General features: G+C 37.3%; 1 protein-coding gene across 1 annotated transcript in view; it reads right to left on the bottom strand.

Moving 5' to 3' along the window:
- Window positions 1-21,162, bottom strand: part of LOC120532855 (aggrecan core protein-like) — a 112,992-nt gene that overhangs the window by 78,294 nt on the left and 13,536 nt on the right. The window contains exons 4-6 of the mRNA XM_039759290.1: window positions 18,240-18,414; window positions 16,711-16,838; window positions 10,369-10,656 (exon numbers count right to left, since the gene is read on the bottom strand). Coding sequence (XP_039615224.1) covers window positions 10,369-10,656; window positions 16,711-16,838; window positions 18,240-18,414 — 591 coding nt within the window. The remainder of the gene's footprint in view (window positions 1-10,368; window positions 10,657-16,710; window positions 16,839-18,239; window positions 18,415-21,162) is intronic.

Genomic DNA, 21,162 nt, shown 5'->3' with positions numbered 1-21,162 from the left:
AACAATTCTTAAAATAAAACAAAAACATTAAAAAAGAAAAAAAAACTTTATATAGAAATTGTTTTTGTTATACATATTTTCTCACTGTATAATGCTGATATAATACCACTGCTGCTATTTAGCTACACGCAGAAGTCTATATTTTGTCTTGCAAGTATATAATCAATCTTTAAAACTGCAATAAACTATACTGTTAGATAAACAGTTAACTCAGATACATTAAGCAATTGCCCTCAACCTTCAAAACACTTGGGTTCCCTGCAAAATACTGTCAACAATACGTTATGAAAACTGGCTTCATTTCTAATTCATTTTTTTTTTAAATAATAAGCAGACAAATGGAGCATCTGGTTTTGTTTTGTCATTTTTTTCTAAGTCTTACCCTCAGCAGGCTAATATGTTGAAACCAGAACAAACAAAACAGCTTGCCTACAATGCCAGTGCCTAAGATATTAAGTGAAACGATATTGATGGATGCTGTAATTGCACATACAGTATGTTAGTTCCACACCATAATATACACAACCCCTCCTTCTACCCCAAAAACCCATCATCAACCACTACCTCCAACCCCCTGCTTTTCTAACCCCTTGAATGTTACCACATCAAAAAATTTTCCTCTTATTCTTAAAAGCTTGCCCTCCGGCTCTGACTGTCTGGGCTGGTAAGTGGCTAGAAAACAGGCCCAGCTGTTAAAAAAAAAAAAAACTCTTTTAAAGAAGGATTTTCCAAATAAAAGCAGATATATGGCAACAAAGAATGCAACCATCTCATGAAAAAAACGTAATTTTCATTTTATTAGTTTTATTAATAATTTATTTCAAGATAACATAGCTGTGGCACATGTACAATGAAGAACAGTGCTATTGCTGAGACTTAATGTTGGAGATCATGCCTTCAAAGGTAGCAGAAAATTGGTACTGAAATTGAACATCTGGCATCTCCAAGACATCAAAAAAGTGGACATTATTTTATTTATGGGAAATCTGCTATTATGTTTATTATACAAGAGTGCTGATTTTCTTGGTGAGTCATTGTTTTAAATTCTACTTATAAAGATAAGCACTGTGTTATGTATCATCACTTGGTCAGATACGCAACCTATGGGAGAAGGATCAGGCACAAATCAGGAAGCAATGCTTGAAAGCTCACTGAAACTGGGTCAATTTAGAGTTGACAATTAACCCAAAAGGCTTTGAGATGTTAAGTTAAACTTGAGAACCTGGTGTCAGGGATGCCAAGGGCCATGACCCGGCTGGGACAACAGGAAGGACCGGATGTGGGTCTGCACCCACCCTGGATCACGTGGGGGTTGCCTTCCGGGTTGCTTTGGGGGCCACGGGTACAGGGCATGGAAGCCCTACCCTGTAGGGGCCCGTGGTCACTGTCAGGAGGCGCCCCAATGCCTTGGGGACCTGTTACCCCAGCACTTCCGCCACACCAGGAAGTGCTGGGGGAAAGATTTTTGACGGCGCCCGGAGAGCAGCCGGGAGGACAGCCGGCACTTCCGCCACACTGGGGCGTGGCCAGAGGAGGAATGCCGGGAACACCTGGTGCTCATCCGGGTACTGAATAAAAGGGGCCGTCTCCATTCATTCGAGGCTAGAGTTGGGTGGAAGGAGGACGAGGCAAGAGGAGCTGTGGAGGCGGCCCGAAGACAAGGCATTGTGGCCAGGACTGTGTGTGAATTGGGGTTTGTGCACATGACTGGGCCTGTGTGACCAATGAACTGGGGTCTTAGTGACCATTATTATTATTGTATATAGTGTAAATAAATGTGTGGTGGTTGAAGAACAACATGTCCGCCTGTCTGTGTCTGGGCCGTGTTCACACTGGGCAAAATCCATATAGACATAAGGAGAGCAAGCAAACTCTAGATTAACAGTAGATGTATCTGACGCTGATCCCAGATCCCTGTAGTTAGCTGGAAAGCAACATTGCTAACTTCTATACAATGAAGCCACTCCTATAATTTTGATTTTCAGGTTTTTATTTTCACATTTTACAAACAGTAAACTTTTTTTCCTTTAAAGTGTTTCCAAAATCTCTAAACATCTATCTAATAGATAAAAGTGATTAATAAATGTAGCAAATGTACATGTTTTAGAGTTGAAATGGAACTTTTACAAATATCAATAACAAAATCTGGACTATCGCTCTCCATAACACAACAAAACAACGGAGCAGCCTGCATGCCACTGCTGGGTGCAAGCAACACATTTGCTTCTCTTTGGTAGACGTTTCTATTCAGCGGGCTATGGGGACAATCATTTCTGAAAACATTTAACAGGTAGTGCAGATAGGGCTGTCAGAATATACAAGTATTGGGATTGAATACTGAAAAATTGGCAAGCATTCAAACATATTAAAGTTTAGGTCACAAATTCTACTACATGTACATTTGAACCTAATGTGCCTTTGTATGCATCACTATTGATATGACTTGTGCACAGGCATAGTCTTCACTTGGAAAACATGGTCCATCACAAAAATGGGATATTCTGCACAAATAAAGTAATGTAATCAAAGAGACATCAAATAAAACCTATAAATCACCCATGATTATTTAAGTATGTTAAATGCACTTGTTACTTCAGTTCCCCCACACTCCTCTTCCAGTACATACTTTTCTGGTCCTTGAGTGCAAAACATGTCAAATCAGTGCCCATCTATCTTTTATATAAGTGAAGCCATGGTTAGTCTATTCATGTTTCACAAATTGAGTTACTGAATGTACTAAATGTTTCTTTGTAATAATATTTTAAGTATTTCATCCTCATTTGGCAAATACTTTCATTAAGAGCAGCTAAGTAAAAAAAATAACTGCTACTAACTAACTTTCATACTTTTCATTAGGCCTTTGTTTAAGGAATTATGCATTAAGCCAGCAGCCTCCAAAAGACACACAATAGTCAAGGTAGCTAAGTATGCTTTTCCGACACTGAAAATACCATTTTAAAATCATTATACAGTGGAACCTTGGATTGCGAGTAACCAGGTTTTTCTTACTGTGTCTTTTATTTTTCTATTCTTCATTATGTAAAGCACTTTGAGCTACATTTTTTGTATGAAAATGTGCTATATAAATAAATGTTGTTGTTGTTGTTGGTCTGCTGTTTTGAAAGACGAGCAAGAAATTTTAATAAATTTTGACTTGATGAACAACCGAGGTCTTGCAATATGAGTAGTAGGCATATGCTTTGTCTGCCAAGCCTCACGTGATCACAACTTCTCTCTCTCACTCACTCACTGTGGGATTATGGTTCACTTGTATAGTCAACATTCGTGCTAGCATACGCTGTAAGCGTGTGTGTGCGAAAATGGCCTCCATGAAGAAAAAGGTTGAAAAGGAAGGTGGTAAGAAGAAGGAGATGATTACAGTGGAAGTTAAGAAGGAAATGATGGAGAAGCACCGAACAAGGTATGCGAGTGGCTGACATTACAAGATTTTATAATAAGTCTATGTTGACGATCTGCACAATATTAAAGAAGATGCAGCAAAAGGAGTCATGAGACTCAAAGCAACAGCCACATGTTCTGGAAGATGTAGAAAAGTTGCTTATCGTATGATTCCGTGAGTTGTAGTGAAAGTCATCCTACACAATAATCCTCCTCCTCTTCCGTCTCTCCTCCTCTCTCATCTCCCTCACACCAGCCACGATTCTTTTCAAAGGTAAAGTGCAGGTTATTTTGTTTTATGTATTTTTACTTTATATTTTGGGTTCACAGATAAAAGCGCGATAGACATATGCGCCCCCGACAAAACCGCGACGGACAAATGAGCGCCGACAAACCTGCTAACTGGTTTTCGACAAATGTGCGCTGACAAAATCACCACGATAATCGCGAGAGAGGCCAAGAGTGTGGGATGCCCTTGCTGCAATTCTTCCTACATATGCAGGGCGTGATCTTAAGGACTATCTGTGTGCCGTACTGATGGCATGCCACGTCTCATAATATTGACTTCTAAAATAAACATTATTATATATGCTTTAAACTAGTAATTCATTCGCTTTGATATACGAGTGCTTTGGATTACAAGCACGTTTCCAGAATGAATCATGCTCGCAATCCAAGGTTCCACTGCAATGGTAAAAGAAAAATCAGAAATATGGCAGTTATTTCCTATTATGTGTAATTAAACCTGTTTTTCTTTGCTATGATAAATACTTAATGTTTTTAATATAAAAAACAGCAAAATAGGGATCTCTGGTTCAAGAGTAAAGGGCTACAGGATCAAATGCAAAATAATACTTTTAGGACACTGGAGATGCTTTTAAAGCCAACAAAAATCAGAGCAGTGTGGTAGAAAAATCTGTCCATTTTATTAATGAGGACACAAACAAACAACTGAAAATTATAAAAACGCATATTGTGGAAGTGATGTGCCAAACACCTGCAAAATACAGAAGTATTGCATCATAGCATGTCTGGAGTAACACAATGCCAAAATTAGTGCAAGGTAAAAATAAAGGACTATTCTTTTAGAATGGAATGTCAGCAATTACCTTTGAATAAGATTTTTTTCAAAGAGTGATGTTCGATCTGACAGCCCTAGTGTAGGTGGGGCAGTTATTATTTCACAAGGCTTTATTGTAAACATGTTTGACTAATCTATTATAAAAAAAAAATCCTGGAGGGAAACTCTAGGGATACGAGACATGATCTTCATGTTAAGATCACGGAAGACACTTAAAAGACCCAAGAGACGAAAGAGAATGGCCACGGAGCGTCTCTCGGGGACCTTAAACTTGAGACATTGTGCCAAGAGATTGACCCAGGACTGTCTCGTGATGACGTAGAACATGAGATTCTTGCAAGACATGCCCTACTAACAATCAATATCAAATACTCAGTTGTGTAAACTAAGGCTTTGTGCACAAACAGATCCAGGGTCTCAGCGCATATAAAGCGTATAAGAACAATATGTTATAAATGAAACGTCGACAACTAAGCAAAGAACAAAGCAGCGCAGAAAGAAGAGACACAAAAGCGTTGGAGAGAAAAATGAGCAAAAAAGAAAAATAATCTAGGTGCAAATTCAGAAAATAAGGAAAGTAATTATCAGCTCGGAACAAGTGGAATTGAAACAAAGCATGTCCAATCGGGCTCAGAATTAAAAGACAGAGAGTAAAAGACAAAGTAGAACTTCATAAAGACGTTCACAAATGTTGGCGCTATACACATGCAGAGCAGGTTACAGATTATGAAAGCAGTTTGAAATTCGAAAGGCTCAAAAAAACGCATGGATACATATGTGGAGAAAGTTAAAGAATATGAAAGTAGGAAATTAGAAAGTATAAAAAAAAGAAAGTAAAGATTGCAGTAGCGCAAATAAATGGAAATTATTACTCGAAAAAAGGGAAAATAATCACCACGGACTAGGTGTCACTGAAAAAAAAGCAGGGCAAAGCAAGGTCAGAAATAAAAGACAGAGTAGAAAACAAAGTAAAACGTCATAAAGAGGTTAAAAAACAAGGGTGCCAAACACATGCAGAGCAGGTTAGAGATAATAAAAACTGGAATTCAAAGACTCAAAAAAACGTAGGCGCGAAAACACATGCAGAGCAAGATACAGAATATGAAAGCAGAAAAAAATGACAGTGTCAAAAAAAGAAAGTAAACATCTCAGTAGCGCAAAAAAAGAGAAATTATTACTCGGAGAAATAACGAAAAGGCGAATAGAGATCGAATATATGGACATACGTGATATGTCAGAAGTATGTAAATATTGTAAGGCTTTGAAGTTTAAGTCAGAGTATTTCAAAAATGTGGTTTACCTAAGATATTGGTTACTTTGCAAAAAAAATCATTAACTGCTGATGATGTAGATCATTTTGTCTGTGCTGAAATTCCAAACAGAGAAACCTATCCTGAATTAAATCATTAAACACGTCTCACTGACCCATTAAAAGATTCAGCATATTGGGACTCGAAAGATTCTAAATACTGTTTTTACAGAAGTTCTGAAATAAAAGTGAAACTAATGAAATAGCAACAATTCAAAGAAAAAAAAATCTTAAAAGTGTGTATCCAGAATACACAAATGTGTATCTGGAAGACCAAACACGGGGGCTGGCGAGCAAAGCCCCCTAGTTGTCATTAGAATGAAAAAAATAATAGTGCTATCATCCCTACAACTCCATAAAGCTCATTTATGCCTTTTGCCTTTTTATGTAGCTTATGCTTGACATATCTCATTACTGGTTGATACTTTTGAATTGTATTTCATTTGAACTTCAACTCAGGGGGCCTCATTTATTTTTTTGCCCATCAAATTCTGGTTATGCCACTGTCCAAGGGACTGTAGCTATAAACTATTTTACAATAAGGCACATCTGACACTAAACTTGAGACCCGAGCCAGCTCTGTGCAGAGTGTTATTATGCTGCTTACAGAGTTTGCCATCTGCTTTCTTACATATCTGCATAAACAGTATAAAGTGTAAGATTTTTAGGAATTATTCATTCGTTTTATATTCTACATTACATTTTGTTTATCAATATCAGTGCTTCTCCTAGTTTGTCAGTGCGGTAGTGCAATATTGAAAGTAACAAAAAAGCCTTCCCCTCATACATTTAGAGAGAACAATAAAAATGATTTTTTATTACACTGACATTTGTAGAGTTTTTTTCTAACAAGCAAGAAATCATAACTAATACTGCAATATCAAATTGTAAGGCTTCATTTATGAAAAAGGAGCCATTTCTTAACAAAAAAAGTAAATCTTTCAATAAACCAAACCCTCTCAGACATTATTCATTGCCGATGTGGTTGAGCAAATTTACATAAACAAGGATTCCCTTTTGCTGCCTCACCAATATGATTTACTTTTCCTGTTGGATGAAGTTGCAGCTGGTTTCCATGGAAACATGCCTAAGCTCAACATGAAGCCAATGAAGTCAGAAGACCACCAGGGAGTTGTGGACATTCTGGAAGTGTCTCAGACTTAAACGCCTAGTGTGAGTAGACCTGTCAGAGACTATGAGCCATAAGATAAAATGCTTAAGAGCAGCTGTCTACAAACTTTAGATAGTAAATTACTCAACCGGCTTTTCTTTTGAGAATAAGAGGTGGCTATTTTATATCTGTTGGTTAGGGGAAGTATGAGAACAAGAATATAAAGTTACAGTGAACGTAGAGATAAAACTGCCTTCCTGCAGAAGCAGAAGCCCCATAAGGGCAACCAAAGAGGTGACATGACTCACACCTACAAGGCTGAGAAATAAACTGCACTCCCCAGGATAACAAGCTGAGGTACCTGACATGCCAGACCAGGACAGGCTCTGTTGACACAGCGCCATGTGGTCCTGCTCAGCAAACAAAGCTGCTGTGAGAATGTGCTCTTTCTGGCAAATGCTGTTTGCAAAAAGACTGCATGAAAGCCAAGAAGATGAAACTAAATTCTTCAAGACAATAGTGATAGCAGTTTAAATACTCTTTTCAAGGCTAGTGTTTTGTGGCTCAAATTTAGTGAGAAAGGTATTTGACTATTATTTTGAGTTGACTTGAATATTCTTGCACTAAAGCAAATTTATTCTTTTACTTTAAAAAGGAAAAGTTCAATATTTAGGACTTAAAAATATATTAGTGTCTAGCAAACTTGGTTTTGTAGAGGGTGTCAAAGGCTAAATAAATGGTTGTTTAAAACTGTGTGGGGAAATGAAATTTCTGCATTCAACACTAATAAGTGTAGAATGTGATCAATCTTGCATACACTGTTGACCTTGTAAAAAAACTTTATATAAAGCATTAAAAACTTACTAAACTATAATATTCAATGAAAACTTGCTTATGCAGTGAAGGGCAGACACGGTGCAACTTAAGAAGTTCTCTGCAGAAATTAACTGTAGTTCATAAGTAGCCAAGGCATATTGTATCACTCAGCTTGATAGTCTGGCACAATTTAGCATATGGCAGGATACCTCTAAATGTTTAGGGTTACCTTTGCTATAACCAGACAGGAAGGTAGCCGTTCTGATGGGTAGCTTGCAAAGCCAAGTCTTTTTGTGTGTGTGTGTGTGTGTGTGTGTGTGTGTGTAGAGCGCTTTACTGAGCACAGTCTCAAAGCTTGCAATATACAGTATGTTGAAATATTCAATCAAATATAGTTCTCCTGTTGAATACAATTCTTTTATATGGTTTATGTTCAAAGAGGTTCTGAAAAATTCATCTAAGGATAAGGACCCTAATCATGAAGGTAATATGCTGTGCTTGTTCTGTGACATGACCATTATTTCATAAACCATTTTGTTCCAAAATGACTAATGCTTTGACAGTTTACATTGGACTATGCTGAGGAAATACCTCATACATATAATATAATATAATATATTATATTATTATAATATAATATAATATATTATATTTTCTGGCGGCACGGTGGTGCAGTGGGTAGAGCTGCTGTCTTGCAGTTAGGAGACCCGGGTTTGCTTTCCAGGTCCTCCCTGGGAAGACCTCCCGTGTCTGTGTGGGTTTCCTCCCACAGTCCAAAGACATGCAGGTTAGGTGCATTGGCGATTCTAAATTGTGCTTGGTGTGTGTGTGTGACCTGTGGTGGGCCGGCACCCTGCCTGGGATTTGTTTCCTGCCTTGCGCCCTGTGTTGGCTGGGATTGGCTCCACAGACCCCCGTGACCCCTGTAGTTAGGATTTAGCGGGTTGGATAATGGATGGATGGATGGATGGATAATATTTTCTCCATCAGCATGGATCACTGTTTATAATGATGAGTGAACCTGCCAAGTTCTAATTTGCATATATCTTTTGCTAAACTGACACAAAAATTTGTTCATAATTATAAAACACAAAACTCGCTAGAGTTTTTTTGAGCGTTTTAAAGGGTGTTTTGGGCAAACAAGGGTTTACTGCTCCTAAAGTCGTCTTATAATCTTAAGGCTTGCCTGTGTTTTTTTTTCCGCAGCTGCATAAAGAATGTAACACCACAATAGTAAAATCAATTTTATTTACACTTATCATTTACATCACCATAGTGCATTTTTTAAAAATGCGGCTGGCTGCATATCCTTCACATGAAGGCACACTAAAACACACCACTCAACAAGCTCAGTACACAAAAAGTCGCCACTACCAGCCACCACCTCCACTTAACAACAATGCACAGCTAAAGTCATATTTATGGTAAAACACATTTGCCGGAACCCACCTTGCTGAGGTACTTGGTGTTTCCTAGTGCTGGTGGAAATGTGTCTTTTAATGTGGGGTACCTCTAGGTAATGAGAATGTGACAAACTGATGAAGCCATGGAAATGGTAAGGGTCAGGACTACTCCCTTACTGAAGATGGGTGTGTTTAATATGCTGTTATATCTACAGTCAGAGGAAAGGTAGTGTGATTAAGTGTGAATTGTTGGGAAACTCCATTCAATAGGTATATCTAATAGAAACGGACAGCAATACAGAGTAAAGACAAGCTTCTGAGGTTTAAGTTAAACCTACTTGTGAAGGCAACAAGTCTAATGAGCAATTAATTTGCTTGGCTCAGAAGAAGAGCAACTAGCCTTTGTGCATCATCAATCAGTTCACCTAAGTTACTCTCCATGTGGAGCAGATCTGTCTGATACATTATTACAACTAAGATATCAGAATCTGGGGCAAGAACACTTAAGAACTGAAAAGCCTAGCTTATATAGCTGTCAGAGCCTCTGTCTGCTTTTGTACATGATGGAATGAAACAAACTCATTCAAGTAACCATCTACATCAATGGCCTTCAACAAAGCACAGAAAGCTTGTTTTCAACAGGAGAAGCTAGCTAGCCTTTCAATAAATTAGGAAGTGTATTCAGGAGTGAAGTCAGGAAGCACTTCTTTATGTAAAGAGTTGAGGAATTCTGGAATGAACTATTAAGCTATGTAGTTAAAGCAGAAACTTTGACAACCTTTAAGAAGTATCTGGGAGACATATTGGGATAGATTAGCTATTAGCTGAACAAATCAGCTTAATGGACTGAATGGTCTCCTCTTGTTTTTATGTTCTTATGTAATAACTTCATTTTACAGATACATGTATATCTGGCCATCTTCTTGGATCTCTACCCATGCTGGCCTTGCCTTTCCCACTAAAAGTGTATATTTGAGTTTCTGCAAGTACAAGACATGTAGAGACCTAATCAATCAGAGTCTACCAGGAGTGTGCTGTAAGCCAAGGACAAGTCTAATAGTTAACTGCTTTACCTCATGCCAAGAAAAAAGAAAAGCAAAGCTGTACTATAGCTAAGGAAATACAGTACAAAAATATATCTTTAAATTGAAGGAACAGCTTAAATAGAATCCATTTCAAAAGACAACATACAGACAGTAGACAATACTATGAAACACAACAAGGTAATTCACAAAGCATATATACGTACCTCTAAAACAGTATGCACCAAAATTGGTGACTGGATCTGGAAAACCAGTCTGATTCTTGTGTAGATAAAGGGTCCGGACACCAAGAAGACCCCCACCACACTGGGTTCTGGCAACCGCAATGGGATATCGAGCACTTCCATCAGTAAGCCATCCATAATCGCACTGATCAAGCCCACTTCTCCAGGCTGCGTGGAGTTGACCAGGGTTGGCCAGCACCGCCTGCTTCTTCACACACTCTTCCTTCGCTTCTTCAAGAGTCATCTTGAAAGGTACGTAAAACACTTCCCCTGAAAATATCGCATAGTCACATTATTATTTATATACAAGTATATGTATTCTTAATGTAATTTAAAGTAAATACTTTTAAAATGCTTTCAGTATTTGATATGCTCTTTAATTTATGTAAATACCCAGCTGTCTGTTGTGGAAATAAACTAGATAAAAAGATAAAAGCAGGGTTTCATTTAACATAGTAAACAATAAAGAAATACAGTTTTATTTAACTGAATGTTTTTAACATGATCAAATAAAGACATTTTTGAGGCTCTCCTTGGAGGTGACAACCAGGCCTGCTGCCTTTCATTCTTCAAGCATTTCCATAGCTGGATCAGAGAGAGAGAACTGCTGGTCAGAGTTATCAGAGTGACTTTTGAAAACAAAGTACTTGACATCCATTATTTTACTTTCAAGATCACAGCAAAAAGCACAGTATGCTTTCATTTTGATCAAATAAAATGCAATTTCATATTCATTTCACAGCTGTCATTTTCTACTTTTTATAGCAAAACAAAAACTACATACACAGACACCAAAACTGTGGCACTTAAGAGATTATCACTTAAAATATTTCTTTTGTTTCTCCCTATGCCTCTGGTAACCATTGATCAAGGAGTAGTTCAAAAATTGGTCTTGAATGCTTTCCTAGTCTCTGGAAATTTACAGTTGAAGAGGGATGTTTCTGTTTTCTAGGTGGTTTTGGCATTTGGAGCGAATCGTAGATGATGCTTGAGTGAAAAATTACATTAAGATAGAGGTGGAGGGGCTGTGAACCAGAGAATGGCCAACAATGTGGTTCATTCAACATGATGCTAGAAGATGTAAAAAGAATGTGTCTGATCCCAAATCAGGCTGAAGTCCATGGAGAGTAGAAAAAAAGATTTGGGCTCCAAAGTCAGATACCTGCAGGATTGCCTAGGAGTTGATGTCTGGAGGGACGACCCTGTAGGAATGCTTGAGTGCCGCCAGAGGGCACTATGAAAAAGGAGCTTAAGACTTCTGTGACCTGGAAGCAGTTCTGCAGATTAAGGTCCCAGAAGCACTCACAGGTTCAGAATAAAAGGGAGCCATCTCAGTGCATCAGAAAGTCAGAGCTGGGAAGGAGTGAGATGTCGCTAGAGGAGGAGGAGGAGGGCAGTAAGGAGACAGAAGTTATTGGTGTGTTATTTGAAAACCTGAGAAGGTGCTCTTGTTAATAAATCACTGTTTAGTTTAACTTGGAACTGTCTGTGGTTAAGTTGTGTCCGGTCCATGGTGGCTACAGTGGTAAATGAAAAAAAAACTGCATGTAAACAGAAAAGCTATTTAACTCCAAAATAACTTGCTATGGTCCACCCTGCGTGGAGTTTGCATGTTCTCCCTGTGTCTGCGTGGATTTCCTCCGGGTGCTCCGGTTTCCTCCCACAGTCCAAAGACATGCAGGTTAGGTGGATTGGCGATTCTAAATTGTCCTTGGTGTGTGGGTTTGTTTGTGTGTGTCCTGCGGTGGGTTGGCACCCTGCCTGGGATTGGTTCCTGTCTTGTGCCCTGTGTTGGCTGGGATTGGCTCCAGCAGACCCCCGTGACCCTGTGTTCAGATTCAGTGGGTTGGAAAATGGATGGATGGATGGATAACTTGCTATGGTGAAATAGCTCTCTATTCCATTATTCAATGCTACATGCCAGTATTGAAAAACAACACCTTAACTAATAATTATTCAGTTTAGATCATTGAAATTTAAAAGAAAAAAGCAACAGTTACAAGTTACAATGTCCATCCATTTTCTAAATTGTAAATGTGGAGTTGGAGCCAATTCAGACCGTATCAGGCGTAGATAGATAGATAGATAGATAGATAGATAGATAGATAGATAGATAGATAGATAGATAGATAATTTATTAATCCCAAGGGGAAATTCACAACAAAAACGTCAAGTTTGAAGTACTGTATATAGCTGGTCACATTTACTCAGGTAGATAAAGTAAGGCAGTTTTTCTTTAGTTATACATCAATCTAAGTACTTGTTTTTGTGGTATGGTAAAAATCTTAAAGAAGACGGGGAGATCTTGCAAATTTTTTTGTTAACAAATCAGCTTAATGCAGTTCAGGGTTGTCTTGGTCACAAAGCATCCCAGCAGCATCATGTAAGAACAAGAACTTGTCTCAGGGCAACGTTTCCCTATACAATCACACAGAACCAATTTGGAGCTTCAAATTGAGTTATGTACAGAATCTTGTTGATATCTTATTTTTGGTGTTATTTTATATAATATAAATATAGCATTATTAATATCATTTCATTTTGAATGACATGTTTCATCATTTAGCACCTTACATACTGTACATATGGATAAAGAAACCTTTTGATATAATAGTTTTATCTGATTCAAAATAAATATTTTATAGTTTTTAACTAAAATTAGAAGATTACACTGAATTAGAAGAAATGTACTGTAGTACAATATACTATAGCTGAAAAAGTTTGACTGAAATGGAAAGTGTCACATAATATAGTTAAAGACACTAAACGCACCCTAACAGCAAGCACCACAATGAGGTATGCTAGGCCTTTGCTGCCTCTTCCACAAACAGATACTGTGACAGTTTTCTTCCCCTGGTGGTCTATTCAGAGAACTGGGGAGCCCCACGATGGGTAAATATGAAGACCTCAAACACTACCTTTCTTCTCTTTTCAGGATAAAAGACAGTCACTCCCAGTTAAGGAAATGGAAGACTGCAAGAGGCCACTCTGTCCCAAAAGGTCAGAGCCACATGTCATTCCTGGTCAGTAAAAGAGGGACTCTGGAAGGTAAGTCCACTTTACCTCTTGTAGCTACAAAAGAAGAAACTCCAACAAGGACAACCTATGGTATTTTTTCAAATTATTAGCCCTACTGTGTTAATCAGAGCATAGGTTACCTTGAAGCCTAAAACTAGCACTTGACTCTGTTAACTGCTTTGTATGCACATTGAGAATATTTACTGAAAGATGTCCTCTGTCTGACATAGAAAACCTTGCACAAGATCTCCTGTTTTGAATGCCTGAGCACTTCCCCAGTGGTCACACACAACACATTGTGTAAAGCATATGTGCAACGTATATTACAGCAAAAAAATGCATAAAACACTACTGGGGAATTTCAGTTTGTCTTTATTTAAGTGTACAGCCGTAAGCAAGTACTGAAATAAAAAGGTGTGGAATCAGACCCTGCTAAAACAGCAGGAGGTATGAAGCAGCTGCTATTCAAAGCACTAAAAATACCTAAATTACTCTTCTTTTTAATGTTGTAATTATAGCTCAGTTTAAATTATACTTCTTTGCAGCAGATTCTTGATGTGCATTTATATTTTCTATGCTTTTAGCAAATGAATTTGTAGTCAACAGCACATGGAAAGATTTTCATCTATAAAAATTTATGGTTAATTTTTGATGGAACTGAATATGTAGCAACATTATTTTGCACTTCAGTGGAAGGGACAACATCAGGAAAAACAATTACAAGAAGGTATACTTAAATTAATCAGAAAGTTTTTGAAAGTTTTACAACTCCGCAAATTTAAAGGGGATATGAATATAAAAAATTACATTTATTGCCATAGAACCTATGGCATGAAACCATTCATCAGATTTTTTTCATTCAGAATTACTAGATATTTACAGAAATTACATATTGATTATTTTGTTAAATTTTAATGCATCCATCCATCCATCCATTTTCTAACCCGCTGAATCCGAACACAGGGTCACGGGGGTCTGCTGGAGCCAATCCCAGCCAACACAGGGCACAAGGCAGGAACCAATCCTGGGCAGGGTGCCAACCCACTGCAGGACACACACAAACACACCCACCAGGGCCAATTTAGAATCGCCAATCCACCTAACCTGCATGTCTTTGGATTGTGGGAGGAAACCAGAGCACCCGGAGGAAATCCACGCAGACACGGGGACAACACGCAAAATCCACGCAGGGAGGACCCGGGTCTCCTAACTGCGAGGCAGCAGCGCTACCACTGCGCCACCGTGCCGCCCAATTTTAATGCAGACATTCAAAATCATTTTGATCTGGCAAATATAAAATGAAGCAAGCACACAATTACAGATATTGATATTGAAATTTTAATTCTGATTGTGCAAATGACACATCACTTGAAACATACACACAAGATATTGGAGGTAAACTTTTGTCAGTCACATTATTTAATAAGAAAATTACGGCTGGATGATCTGCTTTAAATCTTCACTATCTGCAGACTCCATTTGCATGGATTTGATTATCCGCTATTACAGAAGTGAAATCCATTTTGCTTACCTTCCTATTTGGTGTCATGTGCAGCAGAAAAAAAAAACTGAGAGGCCTACTGCACACAAGCTGGCAGATGAGATGAGACTGAGTAAAATCAAATCTGTAATGGCCTTAGATGTCCAGGGCTGCACACGCAACACACTGAATGGATCAAAATGTGTCTACTTGGCCATGACAGGTGTGGTTAAGGTGTTGGACCACATTAGCGAGGAGTACCAGGACTGGAAATTGTTTTCCCCAAACAAGGAATTCCCAGTAAAAAGCTTACACTGATTAACTCCCTGCCCTTTACCACCAGTCATTACTACTGATGGAGTAGTTTAGTGAGGTCCTCGGATCAACCCTGATGCAGTTAGTCGTGGCCTCTGGCAGAATGCCTAGAGGATGATCAAACTTGACTACTGAGGAAGTAAAAATCTTTACAAAGTTTCTGTGAAGCAATTAGAGGATCACTACCAAGCCTTGAAGACAGACGGCGAGCATATCCGCTGGAGACCGGCTTCCTGTGCCAGTCCTCCACCAAGCCAGGTTCCTGATAGAACCTAATCCCATTTCTCCCCTCGGCTTAATGCTTCAGTATCTGCAGTATCTGCGGTTTTTGTGTTTCTGAAATGCTATCCCTGCAGATAATGTGTATCTATCTATCTATCTATCTATCTATCTATCTATCTATCTATCTATCTATCTATCTATCTATCTATCTATCTATCTATCTATCTATCTATCTATTTATCTATCTATCTATCTATCTGTCTGTCTGTCTGTCTGTCTGTCTGTCTGTCTGAACATATCACACTGTTTTATGTGAGTCATTCCAAAATCAATTGAAGTGTCCTACTTTAGCTGTAGGAGTGAACATTACAGTCTGAGATTGTTTTTAATCATTCTACTAATCCATGCTTACCTTCTGGCTTTAATTAATAAAACATCTTAATTCATTGAAAGTCTCTGTATAAACAAATTTAGTGTGTCAGTTCAAAAAGGGGGAATACTCACAGTTCTCCCTTTCTAAGTTTGGGAGTATTTTGAATGTGTTATGTTGACTTCAGTCAAAACAAATGAAAAAAGAAACACGATCATCAATGACTATGTATTAACTGTGCCACTCATACTTTCAGTCTCTCTGTGACTGATCATAGCTCACTTTTTGTGCCAGCATACTCACAATGCTAAATTGCCTGGTTGTAATTAAACCTGTCATTATCCCACATGTTGGTCAAATCAGCACAGCAAGTACATGGGAAAAACAATGAGATGTACTATTGTTAACTCATAAATTAGCCCTGGTATGGCCAGAAAAATATAAAATTCTCTTTTATACTCTGGCTTTTCTTACTTTAAAGAGAGTAATGCATTTCAGATGTCTGTATTTTTTTTTTACTTTTTGTTTAGAATCAAAACATGACAGAGTAATCAATACCATGCACTTAAGAGGAACACCAAAATGGTGTTGTTTTACATTTGTCTACTTCGGCTGCAAAATGTGTGGACTAAAATGAGGAGGAATATCACTTTAAAGAGACCAACATCAGCTAATCCTTCTTATATAATGTCAACATTAAACTTTAACAGTTATCATTTTAGGCTTGATTGCTTCACCTAATATTTTCATTTTGGTCATGACAAGCAGCCTCTGTTGAATGAATGGAGCAGCTAAAAGTTCACTACATCTTTTTTTGTTATTTAATTCCTGAAATTGCTGAATAAATTCTTTTATTTACCTGCTCCAACCTAGTCGAACAGGTAATAGTACAATAACAGTATAACATCATTTTTCTTACCATCAAGTTTGTCTGCAAAACAGTAGACATCATATGTTTCCTTAGGGTCTCGTATGCCATATGTTCTTATGCCAGGACGTCCCATTTTGTCTCCATAACAGCCTAGCCTAGGTCTTGTGATAGGGTACCTATATAAAGATGGTGATTTTAGAGGGTAAATGTAAAGTATAAAACACACACTTCAATGTAATAATATTTTATACTTTATTAGATGCATTATTCAAGAATAAATAATATCATAGTAATAGAAACCTAGCTATATAAGTAAATCCCCCAATTTTCTTCCCCCACCTCCTAAAGCCACACAGCTGCCACAAATGCCAACATGGGGGTGGAAACTAATGAGAGCAAAGCAAACAGACAACAAGAGGACTTCCTGAATTAATCACAATTTGTGCTTTGGAGTTAATTAGGAGTCATCCAGCAAATTTTCTTAAATTCACAATGTAAATCAACAGCATTTACACTAAACAGCACTACACAACAGTATTAGGAGCATATAGTTTAAGTCATTATTTAGAAATAATCACATTTTTAATTATGCTAAACTATAATATACATTTAGGGAAAAAAACATATCCTTTGTATTACATCAGCAGAGCACCAGGTTGTGAAGCACCACCCTGCTGGAGGAAATGGTTCTGAGTGTTTTATATGCTTGTTTGAGGTTATCTTGGGCCAAAGATTTGAAACACCTGGTCTGGTCAGAGGAATGGCGAGCTGCTGTCGTTCTTCCAGAATGGCTAACAGCTGGAACCACAGAAGTGGACTCCCTGACCTACTTGTATATTTAAGACTGTAATGGACTTATTCCCTAGACCTGGGGTAACTTTGAAGATGAAAATTGTATATAGGGTGATAACAGCTGATCTTTGCTCTTATTATGAGGTGAGCCATAGATCTTCTTATTTTTGTGATCCACAGTAATGATGCCAAAGCATAAAGCACTGGTGTCCTTATGTTCACTCAGTGGGCTTGAATACTTGGAGATGCTCACGGAGGAGTGTTCCTTTTATATATGTCATGAATGTAACTTCAACTTGCTATAACATTCATAGTAAAGAACTCCTTTGTCTGTGGGCTAGCTGTCCATAAATTGCTCTAATAAATATACCCCACGTATGAGATCCTCAATGAAACAGAAACTAAACTCTTTGTGATAACCTTTTTGAATTTTTCAAGTAATAGCAAAACAGCTAATTTGTGGAGAGGATAAACTGTTACATTCCCTGATGAACATTTACAAAAACTCTGATCTATAGAAAGAGTAGTTAGGTAGGATGACTACAGGGATGATCCAGTCTTGAGAGAAGGCCGAAACTTAACAAATTTGCAGAAGGACTGCTTCTTTTATTCTTTCTGCAATTTTGCTCTATATTTAAAGCTAAAACTCTTTAAGAAAATGGTTGCATTATCATTGTGGATAAAGGCTTTTAAAATAAGGAAAGCAAAATCTGATTTGTTAGCAAAGAACAACTTTTGGGTACTCTAGTACCTTGTAAACATTTGTTTTTAACTTTTCTTTTTACCTAACAGTTTGGTCAGCAATCCAGCCAGCATCACATTGATCAAATCCATCCTCATAAGATGCACGCAGCTGCCCAGAAGTAGCAATTGTAGCTCCAACATCTTCACATGTTTTCTTGGCCTCTTCAAAAGTAAGAGTGTATCTATCGGTCTTAGGACGGTAGTGAAAAACAACACCTTAAAGAGAGAAGATAATACTTAATAAAAGAAAAGTTCATCAAAGAGCTTGACCATTTATATTAAAAACAGTTACTGTCCCTATAGCCGTTTTGCTTAGCAGTTTTATAGGGTAAACACAGCTATAGTTAAGATTATGTTTTGTGTAAAATGTTATTTACTCATAGGATCAATAGAAGGTTTGTCTAACTGGTTTGACTTATTAAAAAATTAAATACCATTATTAAATTCAACTGCACTTATGATATTATAGGTCAAACAACTGATATTTTGTTGGTTTCAGCTCAAAGAAGAGGATGGTCTTCCATTTGCAAGGTGAGCACAAGTACAAGTACAAGTACATCAGGTAAGCTGATTTGTGACACTGAAGTTTTATATTTTCATCTATTCTGGTCCGTCATGGCGATAGAGAGTGGTCACTCAGTTTGTTAGACAAGCAAATAAGAACTTTACTGTACTCTGTACATGTGGTGATACTTCTACTACTACTTTGGTTAATTTCTTGTTTTAAATTCCTAGTAATTATAAAAATACATCAGTTTGTATTAAATATACTGTGTCTTGGAAACTTTTTTTGAAAGTTTTGTAGCATAAACTTTATATATTCTAATAGTGAAAAATGTGTGAATGTTAAATGGTAACATTAAGGGAATAATTTAAATGCTTCTGAAACAATTACGATTGTGTGCATTACAAATCCTGTTATTTTACTTGTTATCCCACAAATCTGAATCTCTTTGCACTTTAGGATGATTTCATTTTCATTCAGGGCTTCAACTGGGCTGTTACGCTCCAGTATGGCATACCGACTTTATTCTATACTGGCAATAAATGGGTGCATGTTGGCAACCCCCTGTCTTATCTAATGTACAAATATCATCACACTCAAAACGGCAAGTGCCATGCACCACCCCACATCCCAAACTCAAATAAGGAACTGTGTAAATTTTGGAACTCATCGGTAGGAGGAGCAAGAAGTCAACAAATACAGAGAGTACTGGCACTTTTTTTGTTTCCACTTCAGGCACTGCTTTCAATACTGCATAAGATGTCAGATGATATCCTCAGAATAATCATTAGTGCTGCAGAACATCCACCTTAGTTCGATGAGCTATATCAATTATATACTGGAAACTGGCATAGTTTTAAGCTTGCACAAGGAACTGATTTATACGATTTGTTATTTCATTGATTCAGTTCATCATAGTAAAGCAATTGCAAAGCAAATTAAATTTTATCTCACTTGAGGAAAAGACTCGCTGACACATTTCATTAAAATAAACCGATTAGCACGACTACTATAAAACAAAAAAATGAGAACTGTTCTGGTTTTCTCCCCATTGGATAATTCTAATAATGCTCTTGTGGTCACACTAATAAAGACACAGCTGGACAATACATCCATGCTACCTTCCTATACTTCATAATATGTTGATAATATTAGCCTTGAGAACCCTAACTACAAAGAGGACTATTTCATTTATGTTAGGTAGAATGCCCAGAGGGGACTGGGTGGTCCCGTGTCCTGGAACCCCTGCAGATTTTTTTTTTTCCTCCAGCCGTCTGGAGTTTTTTTTTCCTGTTTTTTCTGTCCACCCTGGCCATCGGACCTTACTCCTTTTCTATGTTAACTAATGTTGTCTTATTTTAATTTCTTATTTTGTCTTTTATTTTTCTTTTCTTCATTATGTAAAGCACTTTGAGCTACTTTTTGTATGAAAATGTGCTACATAAATAAATGTTGTTGTTGTTGTTGATAATGATTATGTATCTGCTAGTCAGAACTCGATACTCACACCTTTAGTTCTGACATTAAAGCATGTGAAGTAAGGGTTCATAACACTAAGAATCATATCTTATTCTAATAAATCTCAAAAAACTTTACAAACATCCATAGATGAAACCTTTGAATGTTCAAGTTCAGAGACACTTTATGATGATCTCTAATTTACAATATATTTAAGACTTTTCTAAAGGATGCTCTTATCACTGAATATATGTTACAGCAGAAGGATACATTGAGTACTTTCCTGTTACACAGAATTCTATGAATCCCTAATTATACTCACTTATTTGTAATTTTAGTCTTGTTTTCACATTACATGTTTACACTTTATTTCCTCATATATAAGGTGCAACAAATGCAGGACAGAGATTTTGTACTGAACGGTACACCTACTCTTACAAGCACAAATCCAACTTAGCTTTTCCAGATGTCTCTGTTCATCATTTTAACTAGTTGATCTATATAGGCACTTTTAAAAGTCTTATGCACAGTTCAGCAACTGTCAAGGATATATATATCTGTGTTTCAAACTAGACTTTGTTGTTTATTATATCATATCAAAGTGACCTTTTTTATCAAAAATGTCAGCTTCAACTTTTCTAGGAAGTATGTAGAGCTAAATTTCAATGTGTTGGGTCTATCTCTAAAAAACCCTTTACTTCATTTCCGTGTTGTTGAAATGGATATAGTGTTATTGCAACTTTGATTTGTTCATGCTAAAATGTGTTACAATAAGGAATTTTATTTTTTGAGTTCAAGTGAATTCTAGTGATCTTTAATAATAACAATGGTAATGAATTATTTACCTCACCTTTTTCTAAATATTTGTTCCCTTCATATTTGGCAAAGAGCACAACTGTGAGCCTTTAAGAAAACACTACACCATCTTTGCATATCTGAACATTACTAATTTTATCCCTTTCTTCTTTATGAAATAGCTCCCACAAATTGCACAGTAATAA

Source organism: Polypterus senegalus, chromosome 7 (genome assembly GCF_016835505.1).
Source record: "Polypterus senegalus isolate Bchr_013 chromosome 7, ASM1683550v1, whole genome shotgun sequence".
NCBI classification, from domain to species: Eukaryota; Metazoa; Chordata; class Cladistia; order Polypteriformes; family Polypteridae; genus Polypterus; species Polypterus senegalus.
Note: the sequence above shows the minus strand (reverse complement) of the source record. Positions and strands in the feature narration are given on the sequence as shown.